General features: G+C 41.7%; 1 protein-coding gene across 1 annotated transcript in view; it reads right to left on the bottom strand.

The window, feature by feature from the left end:
• TTC6 (tetratricopeptide repeat domain 6) overlaps positions 1-11,012 on the bottom strand; it is a gene marked incomplete at both ends in the record, with an annotated part of 227,725 nt that extends 216,713 nt beyond the window's left edge. The window contains 1 exon segment of the mRNA XM_079699166.1: positions 10,068-11,012. Within this exon segment, the coding sequence (XP_079555292.1) occupies positions 10,068-11,012 (945 nt within the window).
• Between the last annotated feature and the right edge of the window lie 4,664 nt (positions 11,013-15,676).

Below are 15,676 nucleotides of genomic sequence, written 5' to 3'. Positions count from 1 at the left end.
CTGATCTGATCTTTATGATTTCTTTCCTTCTGCTAAATTTGGGGGGTTTTTGATCTTATTTCTCTACCTGCTTTAGGTGTAACATTAGGTTGTTTATTTGAGATGTTTCCTATTTCTTGAGGTAGGATTGTATTGCTATAAGCTTCCCTCTTAGAACTGCTTTTGCGGCATCCCATAGGTTTTGGGTCATCGTGTTTTCATTGTCATTTGTTTCTAGGTATTTTTTGATTTACTCTTTGATTTCTTCAGTGATCTCTTGGTTATTTAATAGTGTATTGTTTAGCTCCCCTCTGTTTGTATTTCTTACAGATTTTTTCCTGTAATTGATATCTAGTCTCATAGTGTTTTTGTCGGAAAAGATAAGCTGATACAATTTCAATTTTCTTTTATCTACCAAGGTTTGATTTGTGACTCAAAATATGATCTATCCTGGAGAATGTTCCATGAGCACTTGAGAAGAAAGTGTATTCTGTTGTTTTTGGATGGAATGTCCTATAAATATCAATTAAGTCCATCTTGTTTAATGTATCATTTAGAGCTTGTGTTTCCTTATTTATTTTCATTTTGGTTGATCTGTCCATTGGTGAATGTGGGATGTTAAAGTCCCCTACTATTATTGTGTTACTGTTGATTTCCCCTTTTATGGATGTTAGCATTTGCATTATGTATTGAGGTGCTCCTATGTTGGGTGCATAAATATTTACAACTGTTATATCTTCTTCTTGGATTGATCCCTTGAGCATTATGTAGTGTCCTTCTTTGTCTCTTGTAATAGTCTGTATTTTAAAGTCTATTTTGTCTGATATGGGAATTGCTACTCCAGCTTTCTTTTGATTTATATTTGCATGAAATATCTCTTTCCATCCCTTCACTTTCAGTCTGTATGTGTCCCTAGGTCTGAAGTGGGTTTCTTATACACAGGATATACACAGGTCTTGGTTTTGTATCCATTCAGCCAGTCTGTGTCTTTTGGTTGGAGCATTTAATCCATTTACATTTACGGTAGTTACCAATATGTATGTGCCTATTTGCATTTTCTTAATTGTTTTGGGTTTGTTATTGGAGGTCTTTTCCTTGTCTTGTGCTTCCTGCCTAGAGAAGTTCCTTTAGCATTTGTTGTAAAACTGGTTTGGTGGTGCTGAATTCTCTTAGTTTTTGCTTGTCTTAAAGGTTTTGATTTCTCTGTCGAATCTGAATGAGATCCTTGCTGGGTAGAGTAATCTTGGTTGTAGGTTTTTCCCTTTCATCACTTAAAATAAATATGTCCTGCCAATCCCTTCTGGCTTGGAGAGCTTCTGCTGAAAGATCAGCTGTTAACCTTATGGGGATTCCCTTGTATGTTATTTGTTGTTTTTCCCTTGCTGTTTTTTTTTTTTTTTTTTGCTGTACATGGGCTTCTCACTGTTGTGGCCTCTCCCGTTGTGGAGCACAGGCTCCGGACATGCAGGCTCAGCGGCCATGGCTCACAGGCCCAGCCGCTCCATGGCATGTGGGATCGTCCCAGACCGGGGCATGAACCCGTGTCCCCTGCATCAGCAGGCTGACTCTCAACCACTGCGCCACCAGGGAAGCCCCTCCCTTGCTGTTTTTAATATTTTTCTTTGTATTTAATTTTTGATAGTTTGATTAATATGTGTCTTGGCGTGTTTCTCGTTGGATTTATCCTGTATCGGACTCTCTGCGTTTCCTGGACTTGATTGACTATTTCCTTTCCCATATTAGGGAAGTTTTCTACTATAATCTCTTCAAATATTTTCTCAGTCCCTTTCTTTTTCTCTTCTTCTTTTGAGACCCCTATGATTTGAATGTTGGGGCATTTAATGTTGTCCCAGAGGTCTCTGAGACTGTCTTCAATTCTTTTCATTCTTTTTTCTTTAATCTGCTCTGAGGTAGTTATTTCCACTATTTTATCTTCCAGGTCACTTATCTGTTCTTCTGCCTCAGTTTTTCTGCTATTGATTCCTTCTAGAGAATCTTTCATTTCATTTATTGTGTTGTTCATCGTTTTTTGTTTGCTCTTTAGTTCTTCTAGGTCCTTGTTAAACATTTCTTGTATTTTCTCCATTGTATTTCTAAGATTTTGGATCATCTTTACCTATCATTACTCTGAATTCTTTTTCAGGTAGATTGCCTATTTCCTCTTCATTTGTTTGGTCTGGTGGGATTTTACCTTGCTCCTTCATCTGCTGTGTGTTTCTCTGTCTTCTCATTTTGCTTAACTTACTGTGTTTGGGGTCTCCTTTTTGCAGGCTGCAGGTTCGTAGTTCCCTTTGTTTTTGGTGTCTGCCCCCAGTGGCTAAGGTTGGTTCAGTGGGTTGTGTAGGCTTCGTGGTGAAGGGGACTGGTGGCTGTGTTCTGGTGGATGAGGCTGGATCTTGTCTTTCTGGTGGGCAGGACCACATCCAGTAGTGTAATTTGGGGCATCTGTGAGCTTATTATGATTTTAGGCAGCCTCTCTGCTAATGGGTGGGGTTGTGTTCCTGTCTTGCTAGTTGTTTGGCCTAGGATTTCCAGCACTCTAGCTTGCTGGTCTTTGAGTGGAGGTGGGTCTTAGTGTTGAGATGGAGATCTCTGGGAGAGCTTTCGCCGTTTGATATTACGTGGAGCCAGGCGGTCTCTGGTGGACCAATGTCCTGAACTCGGCTCTCCCACCTCAGAGGCACAGGCCTGATACCTGGCTGGAGCACCAAGACCCTGTCAGCCACACGGGTTTTGGGAAGTCTGAGCAACCAAACCATAAAACAAATCCACCAATGACAACAAGCGCTAGAAATCATACTAAAAAAAAAAAAAAATGGACTGACAGAACCCTAGGACAAATGGTAAAAGCAAAGCTATACAGACAAAATCACACAGAAAAGCACAGACATAACACTCACAAAAAGGAGAAAAAGGAAATATAAATATATATATACACATTATATATATATATAAAAGAAAGAGCATAACCAAATCAATAAACAAATCCACCAATGGTAATAAGCTCTAAGTACTAAACTAAGATAAACATAAAACCAAAAACGAATTAGACGCAGAAAGCAAACCCCAAGTCTACAGTTGCTCCCAAAGTCCACTGCCTCAATTTTGGGATGATTCGTTGTCTATTCAGGTATTCCACAGATGCAGGGTACGTCATTTCTTGTGGAGGTTTAATCTGCTGCTCCTGAGGCTGCACAGAGAAATTTCTCTTTCTCTTCTTTGTTCGCACAGCTCCTGAGGTTCAGCTTTGGATTTGGGCCCCCTCTGTTTGTAGGTCGCCTGAGGGCATCTGTTCCCCACCCAGACAGGATGGTGTTAAAGTAGCAGCTGATTAGGGGGCTCTGGCTCACTCAGGCTGGGGGGAGGGAGGGGTATGGATGCGGGGCGAGTCTGCGGCGGCAGAGGCCAATGTGACGTTGCACCAGCCTGAGGTGTGCCGTGTGTTGTCACGGGTAAGTTGTCCCTGGATCATGGGACCCTGGCAGTGGCGGGCTGCACAGGCTCCCGGGAGGGGAGGTATGGATAGTGACCTGTGCTTGCACACAGGATTCTTGGTGGCTGCAGCAGCAGTGTTAGCATTTCGTGCCTGTCTCTGGTGTTTGTGCTGATAGGTCCTTCTTCTAGGTCCTTGTTAAACATTTCTTGTATTTTCTCCATTGTATTTCTGAGATTTTGGATCATCTTTACCTATCATTACTCTGAATTCTTTTTCAAGTAGATTGCCTATTTCCTCTTCATTTGTTTGGTCTGGTGGGTTTTTACCTTTCATGTCTGTCTCTGGAGCTTGTTTAGGTGGTGCTCTGAATCCCCTCTCCTCACGCACCCCAAGACAATGGTCTCTTGCCCCTTAGGCAGTTTCAGACTTTTTCTGGAACTCCCTCCCGGCTAGCTGTGGTGCACTAGCCCCCTTCAGGCTGTGTGCACGCAGCCAGCCCCAGTCCTCTCCCTGGGATCTGACCTCCAAAGCCAGAGCCTCAGCTCCCAACCCCCATCCGTCCCAGCAGGCGAGCAGAGAAGCCTCTCAGGCTGGTGAGTGCTGGTTGGCACCAATCCTTTGTGTGGGAATCTCTCTGCTTTGCCCTACGCACTCCTGTTGCTGCACTCTCCTCCATGGCTCCAAAGCTTCCCTCCCCCACCACCCCCCATCTCCGCCCTTGAAGGGGTTTCCTAGTGTGTGGAAACTTTTCCTCCTTCACAGCTCCCTCCCAGAGGTGCAGGCCCCATCCCTATTCTTTTGTCTCTGTTTTTTCTTTTTTGCCCTACCCAGGTACGTGGGGAGTTTCTTGCCTTTTGGGAAGTCTGAGGTCTTCTGCCAGCATTCAGTAGGTGTTCTGTAAGAGTTGTTCCACATGTAGATGTATTTCTGATGTGTTTGTGGGGAGGAAGGTGATCTCCACGTCTTACTCCTCTGCCATCTTGAAGGTCTCCCCCAATGTCAATGCTTTTAAACTTACTGACGTTCATTTTTATGGACCAGATATGGTCTTAGTATACGTCACATGGACAGTGACAAAAATGTGCCTTCTGCTGCTGTTAGATGCAGTGTTCTAAAAATGTAGATTCGATCCTGATGTTTGATGGTGTTGTTGAGTTCTATATTCTTGGGAAATTTCTGTCTACTTTTCTATCGATTGTTGAAAGAATGGTGTTGACATCTTCAACTATGACTGTAGATTCATCTATTTCAGTTTTTACTTCACATATTTTTTCAGCTCTGTTGTTTGGTTCATACAAATTTAGGATTGCTTTGTCTTCTTAATGGATTGAAACTTTTATCATATTATAACGCCCACTGTGTCTCTAGTAATTTTCTTTGTTCTGAAGTCTACTTTAACTGAAGTTAATATAGCCCCTCCTATTTTCTTTTGAATAAGGTGTGCCTGATGTTTTTTTCATGCTTTATTTTAAACCTGCCTATATCATTATACTGGAAGTATGTTTCTTGTAAACAATATATAGTTGGGTTATATATAGAATCCACTTGCCAGTCTCTGCTTTCAATCAGTATATGTAGACCATTTACCTTTAATGTAGCTATCGATATATTTGAGTTTGAAACTGCTACTTTATTTCTTGTTTTCTTTTTATTCTCTGCTTTTTGCTTATGTTTATTTTACCTGCCTTCCTGTGGGTTACTTAAAATTTTTAAATTCTATTTTGATTTATCTATAATGTTTTTTGAGTGAATCTCTTTATATAGCTTTTTTGGTCACTGCTCCAGATTGTACATTATATATACATAACTTATTACACTCTACTGGAATTGTTATTTTCCAATTAGAGTGAACTATAGAAACCATATTCCCTTTATATCTATTTACCTTCCCCTATTTATAATTGTCTTAAATATTTCCTCTACATACATTTAGAATCACATCAAACAGCATTATAATTTTAGCATCAACCATCAAATACATTTGAAAAGCTCAGGAGGAGAAGGAATGTCTATTGTATTTAGCCATAGTTTTTGCTTATTATATTCTTTCTTTCTTCCTGGTGTTTGTTCCAAGTCCTTTCTTCTAATCATTCCTTTCTGTTTAGAGAACTTCCTTTAGTCATCCTTTTAGGGTAAGACTGCAAGTGACAAATTCTCTTAGCTTTCCTTCATCTGAGAATGTCTTGATTTTCCCTACATTCTTGAAGGATAATTTCCCTAGATACGAATTTTGGGTGGACAGTGCTTTTCTTTCAGCATTTGAAAATGCTGTGCCAATCCTTCTGGCCTCCATGGTTTCCAATGAGAAATCCCGTCATTCAAGTTGTTTTTCCCTATACATAACACATTGCTTCTCTCTCATTGCTTTCAAAGACTTTTTCTTTTTCTTTAGTTTTCAAAAGTTTGACTATTACATGTTTTGGTGTGGATTCCTTTGGGTTTCTTTGGTTTGGGCTTTTGTCATTTTCCAGGACTTTGATGGCATGAAGGTTAGATCTTCTGTTATAGTCCCACAAGTCCCTGAAGCTCTATTTTTTTTCCCCAGTCTATTGTCTCTCTGTTGTTCAGGTTGAGAAAACTGTATTGTTCCATCCTTGTGTTCACTGATTCTTTCCACTGTCTCCCCTCCGTTCAGTTTTTGAGCCATCCATTGAGTTTTATTTCAATTACTGTATTTTTTAGTTCTAAAATTTTTCTTTGATTCTCTTTATATGTTCTCTTTCTTTACTGAGACTTTCTATTTCTCTGCTAAGACTTTCTCTTTTTCTCATTGTTCCAACTGTGCTCATTATTATTGCTCATTGGGGCTTTTTTTTTTTTTTGAGGGCCTCTTTAAAATCTTTGTCAGATAATTCTAACATCTCAGTCATCTCAATGTTGGTATTAATTGTCTTTTTTTCTTCCAAGTCTAAATGTTCTCAGTTCTTGGTATGACAAGTGATTTTCTATTGAAACCTGGACATTTGGGGTATTATGAGAGTCTGGATCTTATTTAAACATTCCTCTGAAACTGCTCTAGTAGGGGCAGTAGGAGGAGGGCCAAGGCTGCCTCATTACTGCCAGGTAGGGATAGTGGTCCATATTCCCAGCTTGGTCTCCACTGGCACCAGAGGTAAGGGGCTCCCTGCTATTGCTGGGCAGGAGTAGGAGTTCTGGCCCCCACTAGGCCTCTACTGATACCATCCTGGTGGGGAGGGACAGAAGTCTCTCATTACCGTTCCCTACAAGGCGTCCAGTGACACTACGGGTGTGGGGTGGGTGGGGGGTGGGTAGGGTAGCCTCTTTACTGCCGGGCAGTGTTGAAAGTCTTGACTCTCCACTAACACCACATCATTAGGGAAGGAGTTGGGGTACCTTGTTTCAGCCTGGTAAGAGTGAAAGTTTAGGCTCCCCCCTCAGCCCCGGCTGGCAGGGGTGGGGATAGGGCCATAGGTTTTTCTGTGGTGTTTGACTAAAGTAGCACAGTTATTGTCTAAAAGTTTCATCTTGCTAGGCTGCCCCTTTCTTGATCCTTAGCTAAAGAGAGCAGGCTTTTGCTGGGGCTTTTTCTGTCTGCACCCATTGGCATTCTTCGGTTGCCAGCTTCTTTAGCTCCAAATCTGGCAGACATGAGACCAAAAGAAAACCTGAGAACTCATCAGGTTATGTGATTCCTTGGATCCCAAAGTCCCTAGCCAGTTTGCTTCTCTCCACCTTTTGGAGTCTTCTCATGTTTGTTTTATAAATAACATCTAAGGTTTGTACTTAGTTGTACTTAGCAGGAAGAAGAGGGAAAAGTACATCTGTTTCATCTTCCCTAGAGTTAAAGGCAGGCATAAGTTTTATGATAAAACATCTGCTTGTGAGCTATACATTATTTGTTTATAAAAGACCTTGGGACATGAATTCCCTCTTACCTGGGTCATGTTAAGCCATTTTTCTTTTGAGCTATATGGCCAAAAACAACTACACATGACAGAAGCCAGGATGGGCTGATTCCTTCATCCTCAATTAATATCTGGAAGGTAGTCTCTGAACTTCAGTCTCATATAATTAGAATGTATTTTGTGAGTGATAGTATTGAACTCCTCAGTAAAACAAACATAGGCCCTTATAACATTTCTATCCCTCCTGCTATAGTGTATGCAAACTGTTTAAGACAGTAGTTCCTAACTAGATGGGAGGTTAAAAGGGGAGCGATTTTGCCCTTCTCCCCAGAGTCTCATTCAGCAACATCTAGAGATATTCCAATTGTTATGACTTGGTGGTGGGGAGGGTGACGAGAGGATCAAACTACTGGCATCTACTGGGTAGAGGCCAGGGATAATTCTAAACATCCTACAATTACAGGACAGCCACCCACAACGAAGGATTATTCAAACAAAAAGTTAAGTGCCAAGGTTGAGAAACCCTGGTTTAGATGTTTGACCTACATTTGACAGCTGAGTTTAATCTTTAGATATTCTGTGCACCTTTTGGCCTATGTAATTGTTTGTGGAACTCTGAATGCTAGGTCTGAAAGGGCTCTGCCCAAACTCTAAACAGAGACAGCACACCCTGCCAGGACTGTCTTATCCTTTGGCTTTCCCTCCAGGGACTGGCTCCAAATTAAGATGTCTAAAGTAAAGAACCATATTCCTTGCTTATCATGGGGAGAACATTGTTTATATAAACTCCAAATGTTTAAAACAAGTGTCCTTATTGTAATCTTAAGAATTTTTAAAATCATAATTTAGATACCACTTTTACACTTGCATTCTCATTGCTTTCTCTTACCTACCCAGCCACAGCCATTTCGACAAATTCCCCATTGTTCTCTTCTCACCCTAATAAAACTTCTGAAACCAAAATAATGCACAGCTCCATCTTCTGGAATTGTTGGGTGGGGGGCAGGCAGAGGCAAAGTTTTAAAAGCAAGAACAAAATCTAGCTACACAAAAAAATCAATACAATGGAAGGCAGGATGGGACTGAGGCATTTGAAACTGGCCAAGTCTTACAATGCGGGGCTAGTTAGTGACCCTGGCTTCTGACCCTAATCCTTCAGGCCACTCTCCTACATAAAACAATTCAGGTAGCTGAAGCACCAGAAGAGGATACACAAGAGAAATGGAATACCAGAAAGAACAGAATTCACTGTCCCAGGGCCCATTCGTCACTGATACACTCCCTTCTTATATTCTATTCTATTTGAACCCTTCAAAATGTACTTTCTCTATGGGGCCTTGCTCTAAAAGTGTAACTTTCCCCAACTGTACAGGACCTCGAGCCAGCTTCTAATATAGGCCCCTCTTCATGTCACATGCCTTGACTATGTCACAGAGTTCTTCTCACAGGGGCAGGCAATGAGGCTTTGTTCTCTCCATTGAGGCTCTCCAGTGTGCATCCCTAATTCATTTTCTGTTAGGCCCACAGAAAACTTAATTAGAAATACCCATTTTGAAACGGCCTGAGCAGTCACACTGATCTTGTTCAGTAACCGTATCGAGATATGGGTCTTAACTGAAAACATTTGTCCCATTCTGCCGACAAACATTAGGTCAAAGACGACACTGGGGACTCTTGTCCTTACACGTTTTTGTTTCCCTAATGGGCTTTAGGATCACATTCCTTAAATCACAGCCAAGAGTATATTCTGGGCTGAAACTATTTTAAAGACATAATGTGGCAGCAGTATTCTGTGTACTAACAAGAGGTTTGGAGCTGCAGCCAAGAACAGTAATAGAATCTTCTTCCCCCCTAAGTGCCATTCTCATTACCATTCTCAAAAAAAAAAAAAGTTCTCTCTCTCTCTCTCTCTCTCTGTCCTTTCCTCCTTCCCTTCTTCCCTCCGTCTCTCCCTCTCTCTCTTTCTGTGTGGGACTCAGATTCCCCTGCTATTATTTTTACTTTGAAGGTCCCTGTCAAGGCAAAGTCTATATAATGAACAAAATATCTTAAACTATGACCCTATCTAGCTTTGCTCCCTGCTGGGGGCACATCACAATCAACAAATAGCCAGCCCTGGCATGGTTCCAGTCTACTCTCTGGGGTGTGACCAGCTGGGATGGAATCCCAGCTCTGCTCTGCCTTAGTTGCAGGACTGTGAGCCAATCCTCTTAACCTCACTAAAGCCAGGAAGCCTCTTATGTAAAATGGGGCTCTTGTGGGTACCCACCTGATGGGGTTGTCATTGGGACAAATAATCACTTATAGTCTCTATAATTGGGAAGACCTAGAAAGTAAATTTTTAAAAGATATTTTAAGAGAACGGTTTTCACTGAAAATAGTACAGAATTCTTATAAATTCAACTTATTAGTAATATACTGACCTTCTTAAGATATAGATTCACTGTTAATAATAATAAACTGTACAGAAAAAGACTCTTTCATATAAAACATCTGCTAAATCAATACTAAATAATCACAAAGACTGAAAGGAAAGGTTACCAGTGATGCATTAATCAGGTCAAAAAACTAATGTTCTTTGTACCAGTTTTTGAAATATACTCTCAATTATTTTCACTTTTTAAAGAGGATATACTCCCTCGATGGAAAATTCAAAATTCAAAGAACCTGAATAACGCCCCAGCGTTTTGTCTAGCTTATAACACACCACATGCACTGATTTTATGTTTGTATCCTTAAGTTACATTTACCCAGGTGAAATACTACTCTTCTTTTGGGTCACCTACTTCCATTTTAATGTCGTAGTTCTGGCTGAGGACGCTCTGGATGAGCTCTTTGATGCTCTGGTCGGAGGCCAGCTGGGTGTCGGACTGAAGCGAGGCGATGATCTCGATGGATGTCGGGACCGCTCGCATGGGCTGCGGGGCCTGCGGGGCGGCCTCCCGCGCGTCGCTCTGCGGATTTCTCTCGCGGTCGGTTTTGAAAACCGACACGGGGGCTTCCCGCGACTCGTCGCGCGAGCCCTCGCGCAGGAGGCGGGTGTGAATCCTCACTTTCCTCCGCCGGCCGGCCGCCTCCGAGTCTCCCTCGTCTCCGGACAGGGAGCCTCCCTTCCTCTCTCTGGCCTTGCGGGCCTCCGCGAGCCGAGCCGGTTCCTGGCTCGCGTCGCGGCCCCCGGCCGGGTCGAGGACCGGCTTGGCGCCCGCGGGCCGTGGGTTCCTGGCGCCCTGGTGCGCCCGGGCCTTCCCCCTGGGCGCAGGTGGCGGCATCAGGACCACGGGTCTGGACGTGCCCGCCCTGGAGGCGATGACCGGCGGCTTCTTCTGGGGCCGGTGCCAGAGGAACGCGGAGCTCCGCAAGTAGAAGTCCTGGGGGCAGAAGGGCCGGGTCTTCCCGGGAGCGGCCGCCTCGCTCGGGCCCGGGGGCCGCGCTGCGCCTCGGGGCGCTGGCTGCGGGAGGGCCGCAGCGAGGGGCGCATGGCCTTTGGCCCGAGGGGAGCCTGATGGCTTTTGGGGTCTGGCACGGGAAACGCTCCACTTCCCCCCATGCCGGGCCGGGCCGGGGACCCGGAGGCCGAAAACAGGGACCTCACCCACAGCCGGCTTGGAGGCCAACTTCTCCTTGAATTGGAGAAATTCCTTTTTAGTCTCCTTGCGAACCTTCTCAAGCTCTTTAAAGATGTACGATTCTTCTTTGTATTTCAGTCCAAAGTGCTTGGAAATCGTGGACATCTGGACTAATTTGTCCTGTGAAATAAAAATAAATATTATACACATATACATGAAAACTACTGATAAACAAAATTCCAGCTCAAAAAAGCTTCTCATGGTAGAGCGCTCACTGTGCTTGCTGAAGCACGATGGGTAGTATTCGTTTATATCATTGTAAGTCCAACTATTGGCCTTTTCACAGGAATAATGAAAAACCTTTAAATCAGTAACATTTTCACAGTGAGAGTTTCCGAAACCCCTACTGGGTTTACTTTAATGTTTCTTTAGACTATAATGTAGCGCCCCAATTCCAGGCAAGAGAGACCACACTCCACATAGGCACAGAAAATCTAAAGTAATACTGCCAAGAAGAGAGAACAGAGGTCAAATGTCTCCTGGATCCTGCCTGCAAACATGTTTTTCAATTGCTCAGGGTTTTTCAAAAATATTAATTCATAGCCAACAATTTTAAATTGAGAGATTTTCATATAAAAATGCAGATTTGCAGTTTCTCTGGGAAAAAAAAAATGAAGGCCCTGGCAATTCAAGAGCCAAATCCCTAGTCTTGTGGCAGGGTAGCAATTTCCCTTTACTTCTCCAGCTGGCCCCGGGTGTCTCCATTTCTTACCCAGCCCACTTGCCTCAATGTTTGACAAGAAATAAAGCAGAGTGTATGAAGGGAGAGAGGTGATCAGCCACAAGGTAGGCTGCAGTGAGATCAGGAGGCCCTGAATGCCAAGTGTTTGTACTTTTTCTGTGGGCTACTGGAAACCATTCAAAATCTTTTAACAGAAAAGTGGCTTGATAGGTTCTGGGGCTTGGGGGATACTAATGTTAAGTAGGAGAAAGAATAGAGAGAGGGCAAGTATGAGTCTGCAAGGCCTAAGGCCTGGGGTTTGGTAACAGAGCCGAGTGAAAATACTATATAAGGTAAAACTGATAGGATCTGGCCAATGACTAGGAATAAATAAAATAGCAACTTTGAATCGCTTTGATGAAGTCTTGGTCATAACCAAGTACATAAGAAAGCTGTTGCTAGTCACTGAACTTTACGCTTAAAACTGTTAAGATGGTAAATTTTATGTTTATGTGTATTATCACAATATAAAAGAAAAACTTAGGCTATTCAGCAGAGCCAGCTATCTATGATTACAAGTGAATTTTGAGATCTTGAAAGCTCTGGGATCAATACCAAAAGCCAGGATAACAAGAAATACAAATAGAGAATGGCTAATGACAGAGTCTTCCGACACTCACAGGTGGGAGGTGGGAGGAGCTAGAGCAATCAGAGTTGGGAAAATGAGCAGAGAGTTCCATAGAACCCAAGGAGAGAAGAGTGTCAAGAAATAAGGGTAAAACAATGAAAATAAAAGCGAAAGTAATGAATTAGAAAAACTGATTTACTTATTTCTTAGAAAACCCAAGGCCAAGGTTCTTTGAAAATAAAATAAAATAATAAAGCAGAAATACCTCTGGAATATCATCATTATTTGCAAATGTGATTATCTACCTAGAAAACATAAGCACTAAAAGAACTGTTTAGAATTATAATAGAGGTCTGCAAGGCATTTAAGTTTTTTAAATTAATACAAAAAAACCCCCAATAACTTCCTTTACACCAAAAGCATAATGGTAAAATTCCATGTATAATTTTTTTAAAGGAGTAAATATCTAGGAGTAAACATAACAAGAAATGTGCTGAAACTGCATGAATAAATTTTTTAATTTTACTGAAGGACATAGAAGAAAGACTCTACTAAATAGGCAGTTAATGTTCCTTGGTAAGAAGACCAAATATTTTAATTTTATCAGGTCTTCCCAAAATACTGTACTGGTTTAATGCCATCATAATCAAAACTGAAAAATGATATTTTGAAATTTGAAAAGTAATTCTGGATTCATTTGAAATAATAAACAGGGTAGATTAGCCAAAATTTTGAAAAAGAGAAATGAGGGAGCCCTTGTCCAGCAAGATAATTAAAACTCATATGGATATAAGAATTAAAATTGAAACACTGCCGATAGAATCCACATGTAAACTGAATGAGCAAAAGAATTAAGAATAATATGGGTTATATTATAATAACAGCATTAAATTGGTGATAAAAGAAGAATTAATCAATAGATTGTGCTGAGGCAATTGGTTGACTATGATGGGGGTAGGGGTGGGTGGTGAGGGGGATTACTGCACTTTATGCCAAAATACAATGGGTTAAAACAAATATGGAAAGAAATATTTTCTTATGTTCCTTTGCATTTCTTTGCTTATCACCTGCCCACATTTCTTGGTTGAATTTCTTTTATATCACCTCATAAGAGTTATTTTTACAATTAGATTTCTTCGTTTATCATGTAGTGAGAGCAATATGAAGAAAACATCCTATTTAGCCTCTAAATAAAGTCATATTGCTTTTAATCACTAAAATAGCCATTTTTGGTTCTCCAATTCAAGACCCTGCTATATGACAGAGCTCTCATCTGGGAATCAATAGGCTTTCTTTCTCCACCCAGCTCCACCAGTGACTAGACCTTGGACAATTTAATACTATCCATAACAAGATTTCTTATTAAAAAGTGAAAATAATCATCTGTTGCCTCTTTTCCAAGCCGTAGAATATGAACATTAGAAATGACTTCTAGGGCTTCCCTGGTGGCGCAGTGGTTAAAAATCCGCCTGCCAATGCAGGGGACATGGCTTCAAGCCGTGGTCTGGGAAGATCCCACATGCCGCAGAGCAACTAAGCCCGTGAGCCACAACTACTGAGCCTGCGCTCTAGAGCCCGCGAGCCACAACTACTGAGCCCGCATGCCGCAACTACTGAAGCCTGTGCGCCTAGAGCCCGTGCTCCGCAACGAGAGAAGCCACCGCAATGAGAAGCCCGCGCACCACAATGAAGAGTAGCCCCCGCTCACTGAAGTGAGAGAAAGCCTGCACGCAGCGACAAAGACCCAATGAAGCCAAAAATAAATACATAAAAAAAAAAAAAAAACGAAATGACTTCTAAAGCCCTTAAGGAAGTTTCCTTATTTAAAAAATGTTGTAAAATCCACCTCATAGTGTTTTGGCTGTTTATTGTTTGCACAGGTGGTAATATGCTCATACTGACACCATCTGCATTTCTTCCTACAAAAGACTGAAAGGTAGTAACTGGAACAGAGTACAGACCAGAAACACATTAGTACCTGATGGGAATCTGATTTGACTCTCTCAACTGCACTTCCCTTTTGTTTCTTACTTCTGCTTTGTATTCCTTTCCAACTTCTCTCAGGCCCTTGGTTTGCTATTGAAGTTTAACAAGTAGGTCATTGTTTAACATTTCTCAGTACGCTCCCTTGAGTTCTTCATAGGAAAGTTGTTCTTTATATGTAAAGATGAACCAATAGGAAATGGAACTTCTATTGTGTTTTCAAGGTAGGTGGTATCCCATTGTTAAACGGGCCAATCCATCAAAGCCAGTGCCTTTATCACCCCCAACCACACCTTAACACTACAAAATGTATAAAATGATTTTTAAACATCCAATCTCATGGGAAAATAACATGCTGTCTTTTTTTGCTAGCAATTTATTAAAAGAAAGAGACTAGTTCTGGTTTGGAGATACTCAAGGAAAAATAACGTAGCTGTCCCAAAAGGAGGAAGTACTAATCTACATACTAATCTACATACATACATGTGCTAATCTACATCTACATACAGTACTAATCTACATCCAGGGTCACACCTGCTGCTCACTATCTAGGTTGACTGTTTACCCTGCACTTTGAAATGGGACAGAATGTGCTTGAAATCTTTGCAACCTGAGCAGTAATTTCACTCTCCTCTTCCTTCCCAACTATTGGAACTCTCTACCTTTTCCTTCCTCCTCCACCAGAGGTTCAATGCCTGAGCAGTGAGGTAGTCAGAAAGGCCAAGAGCCAGCCTTCTCTCCTCTCCCGCCAAGTCTGGTCAGACATAAAAAGGAAGCTCTCAGCCCAAAACAGCTAAAGGTCCAGGGAGGGCTACCTGTGTGAATTCTCTAGACTCTGAGACAGGTTGCTCTCTGGTTCTTGCAGGTGTGATTGTTCCTCCTGTTAGAACAGAAGATCCAGAACTCTGCTCTAGACTCTAACTAAAGGAGAAATAAATAAAGCAGACTACCAGATGACTTGGTTCCAAGTCACATGAACACCTCACACAGGGCCTAGCCCATCAGAGTATTGCATTGGGAACTGAGCCAAAGCCCCAGCTGGTTATACGAATTAGTTGTCCTTGACCTCTTCCTATATATAGTCACCTATATACAGGCACTTTGGTGGGAAGAGTGACCCATTAAGGACAAGATTTAGGTTTTCTTGAGTCCATAGCCAGATATCTCAATTCACTTCCTAAATTTCACACCAACATCAACTCCCAACACACAGCACCAAAGTTCCAGAAGAAATGTCCAAAGACAGCCTATCTCATCTAGTAAAATCTTCAGCATTGCAAGGAAGATAAAAATATTCTGAAAACCATATTTTTTTTTGTAACATCAATGGTAGAAATGAGATCTGTTTGCACACTGATTATAATTTATGAAAAAGTCTAAAAGGAAATATACAAATATTTTAATGATTTTGCTAAGACACAGGATAACAGCAATTTTTTCTATTATCCCACACTTTCTATAATACGTGTTTTGCTGTCTTTAATCCTAATAATATCA

This window comes from Hyperoodon ampullatus (genome assembly GCF_949752795.1).
Source record: "Hyperoodon ampullatus genome assembly, chromosome: 3".
In the NCBI taxonomy this organism is placed as follows: domain Eukaryota; kingdom Metazoa; phylum Chordata; class Mammalia; order Artiodactyla; family Ziphiidae; genus Hyperoodon; species Hyperoodon ampullatus.
Note: the sequence above shows the minus strand (reverse complement) of the source record. Positions and strands in the feature narration are given on the sequence as shown.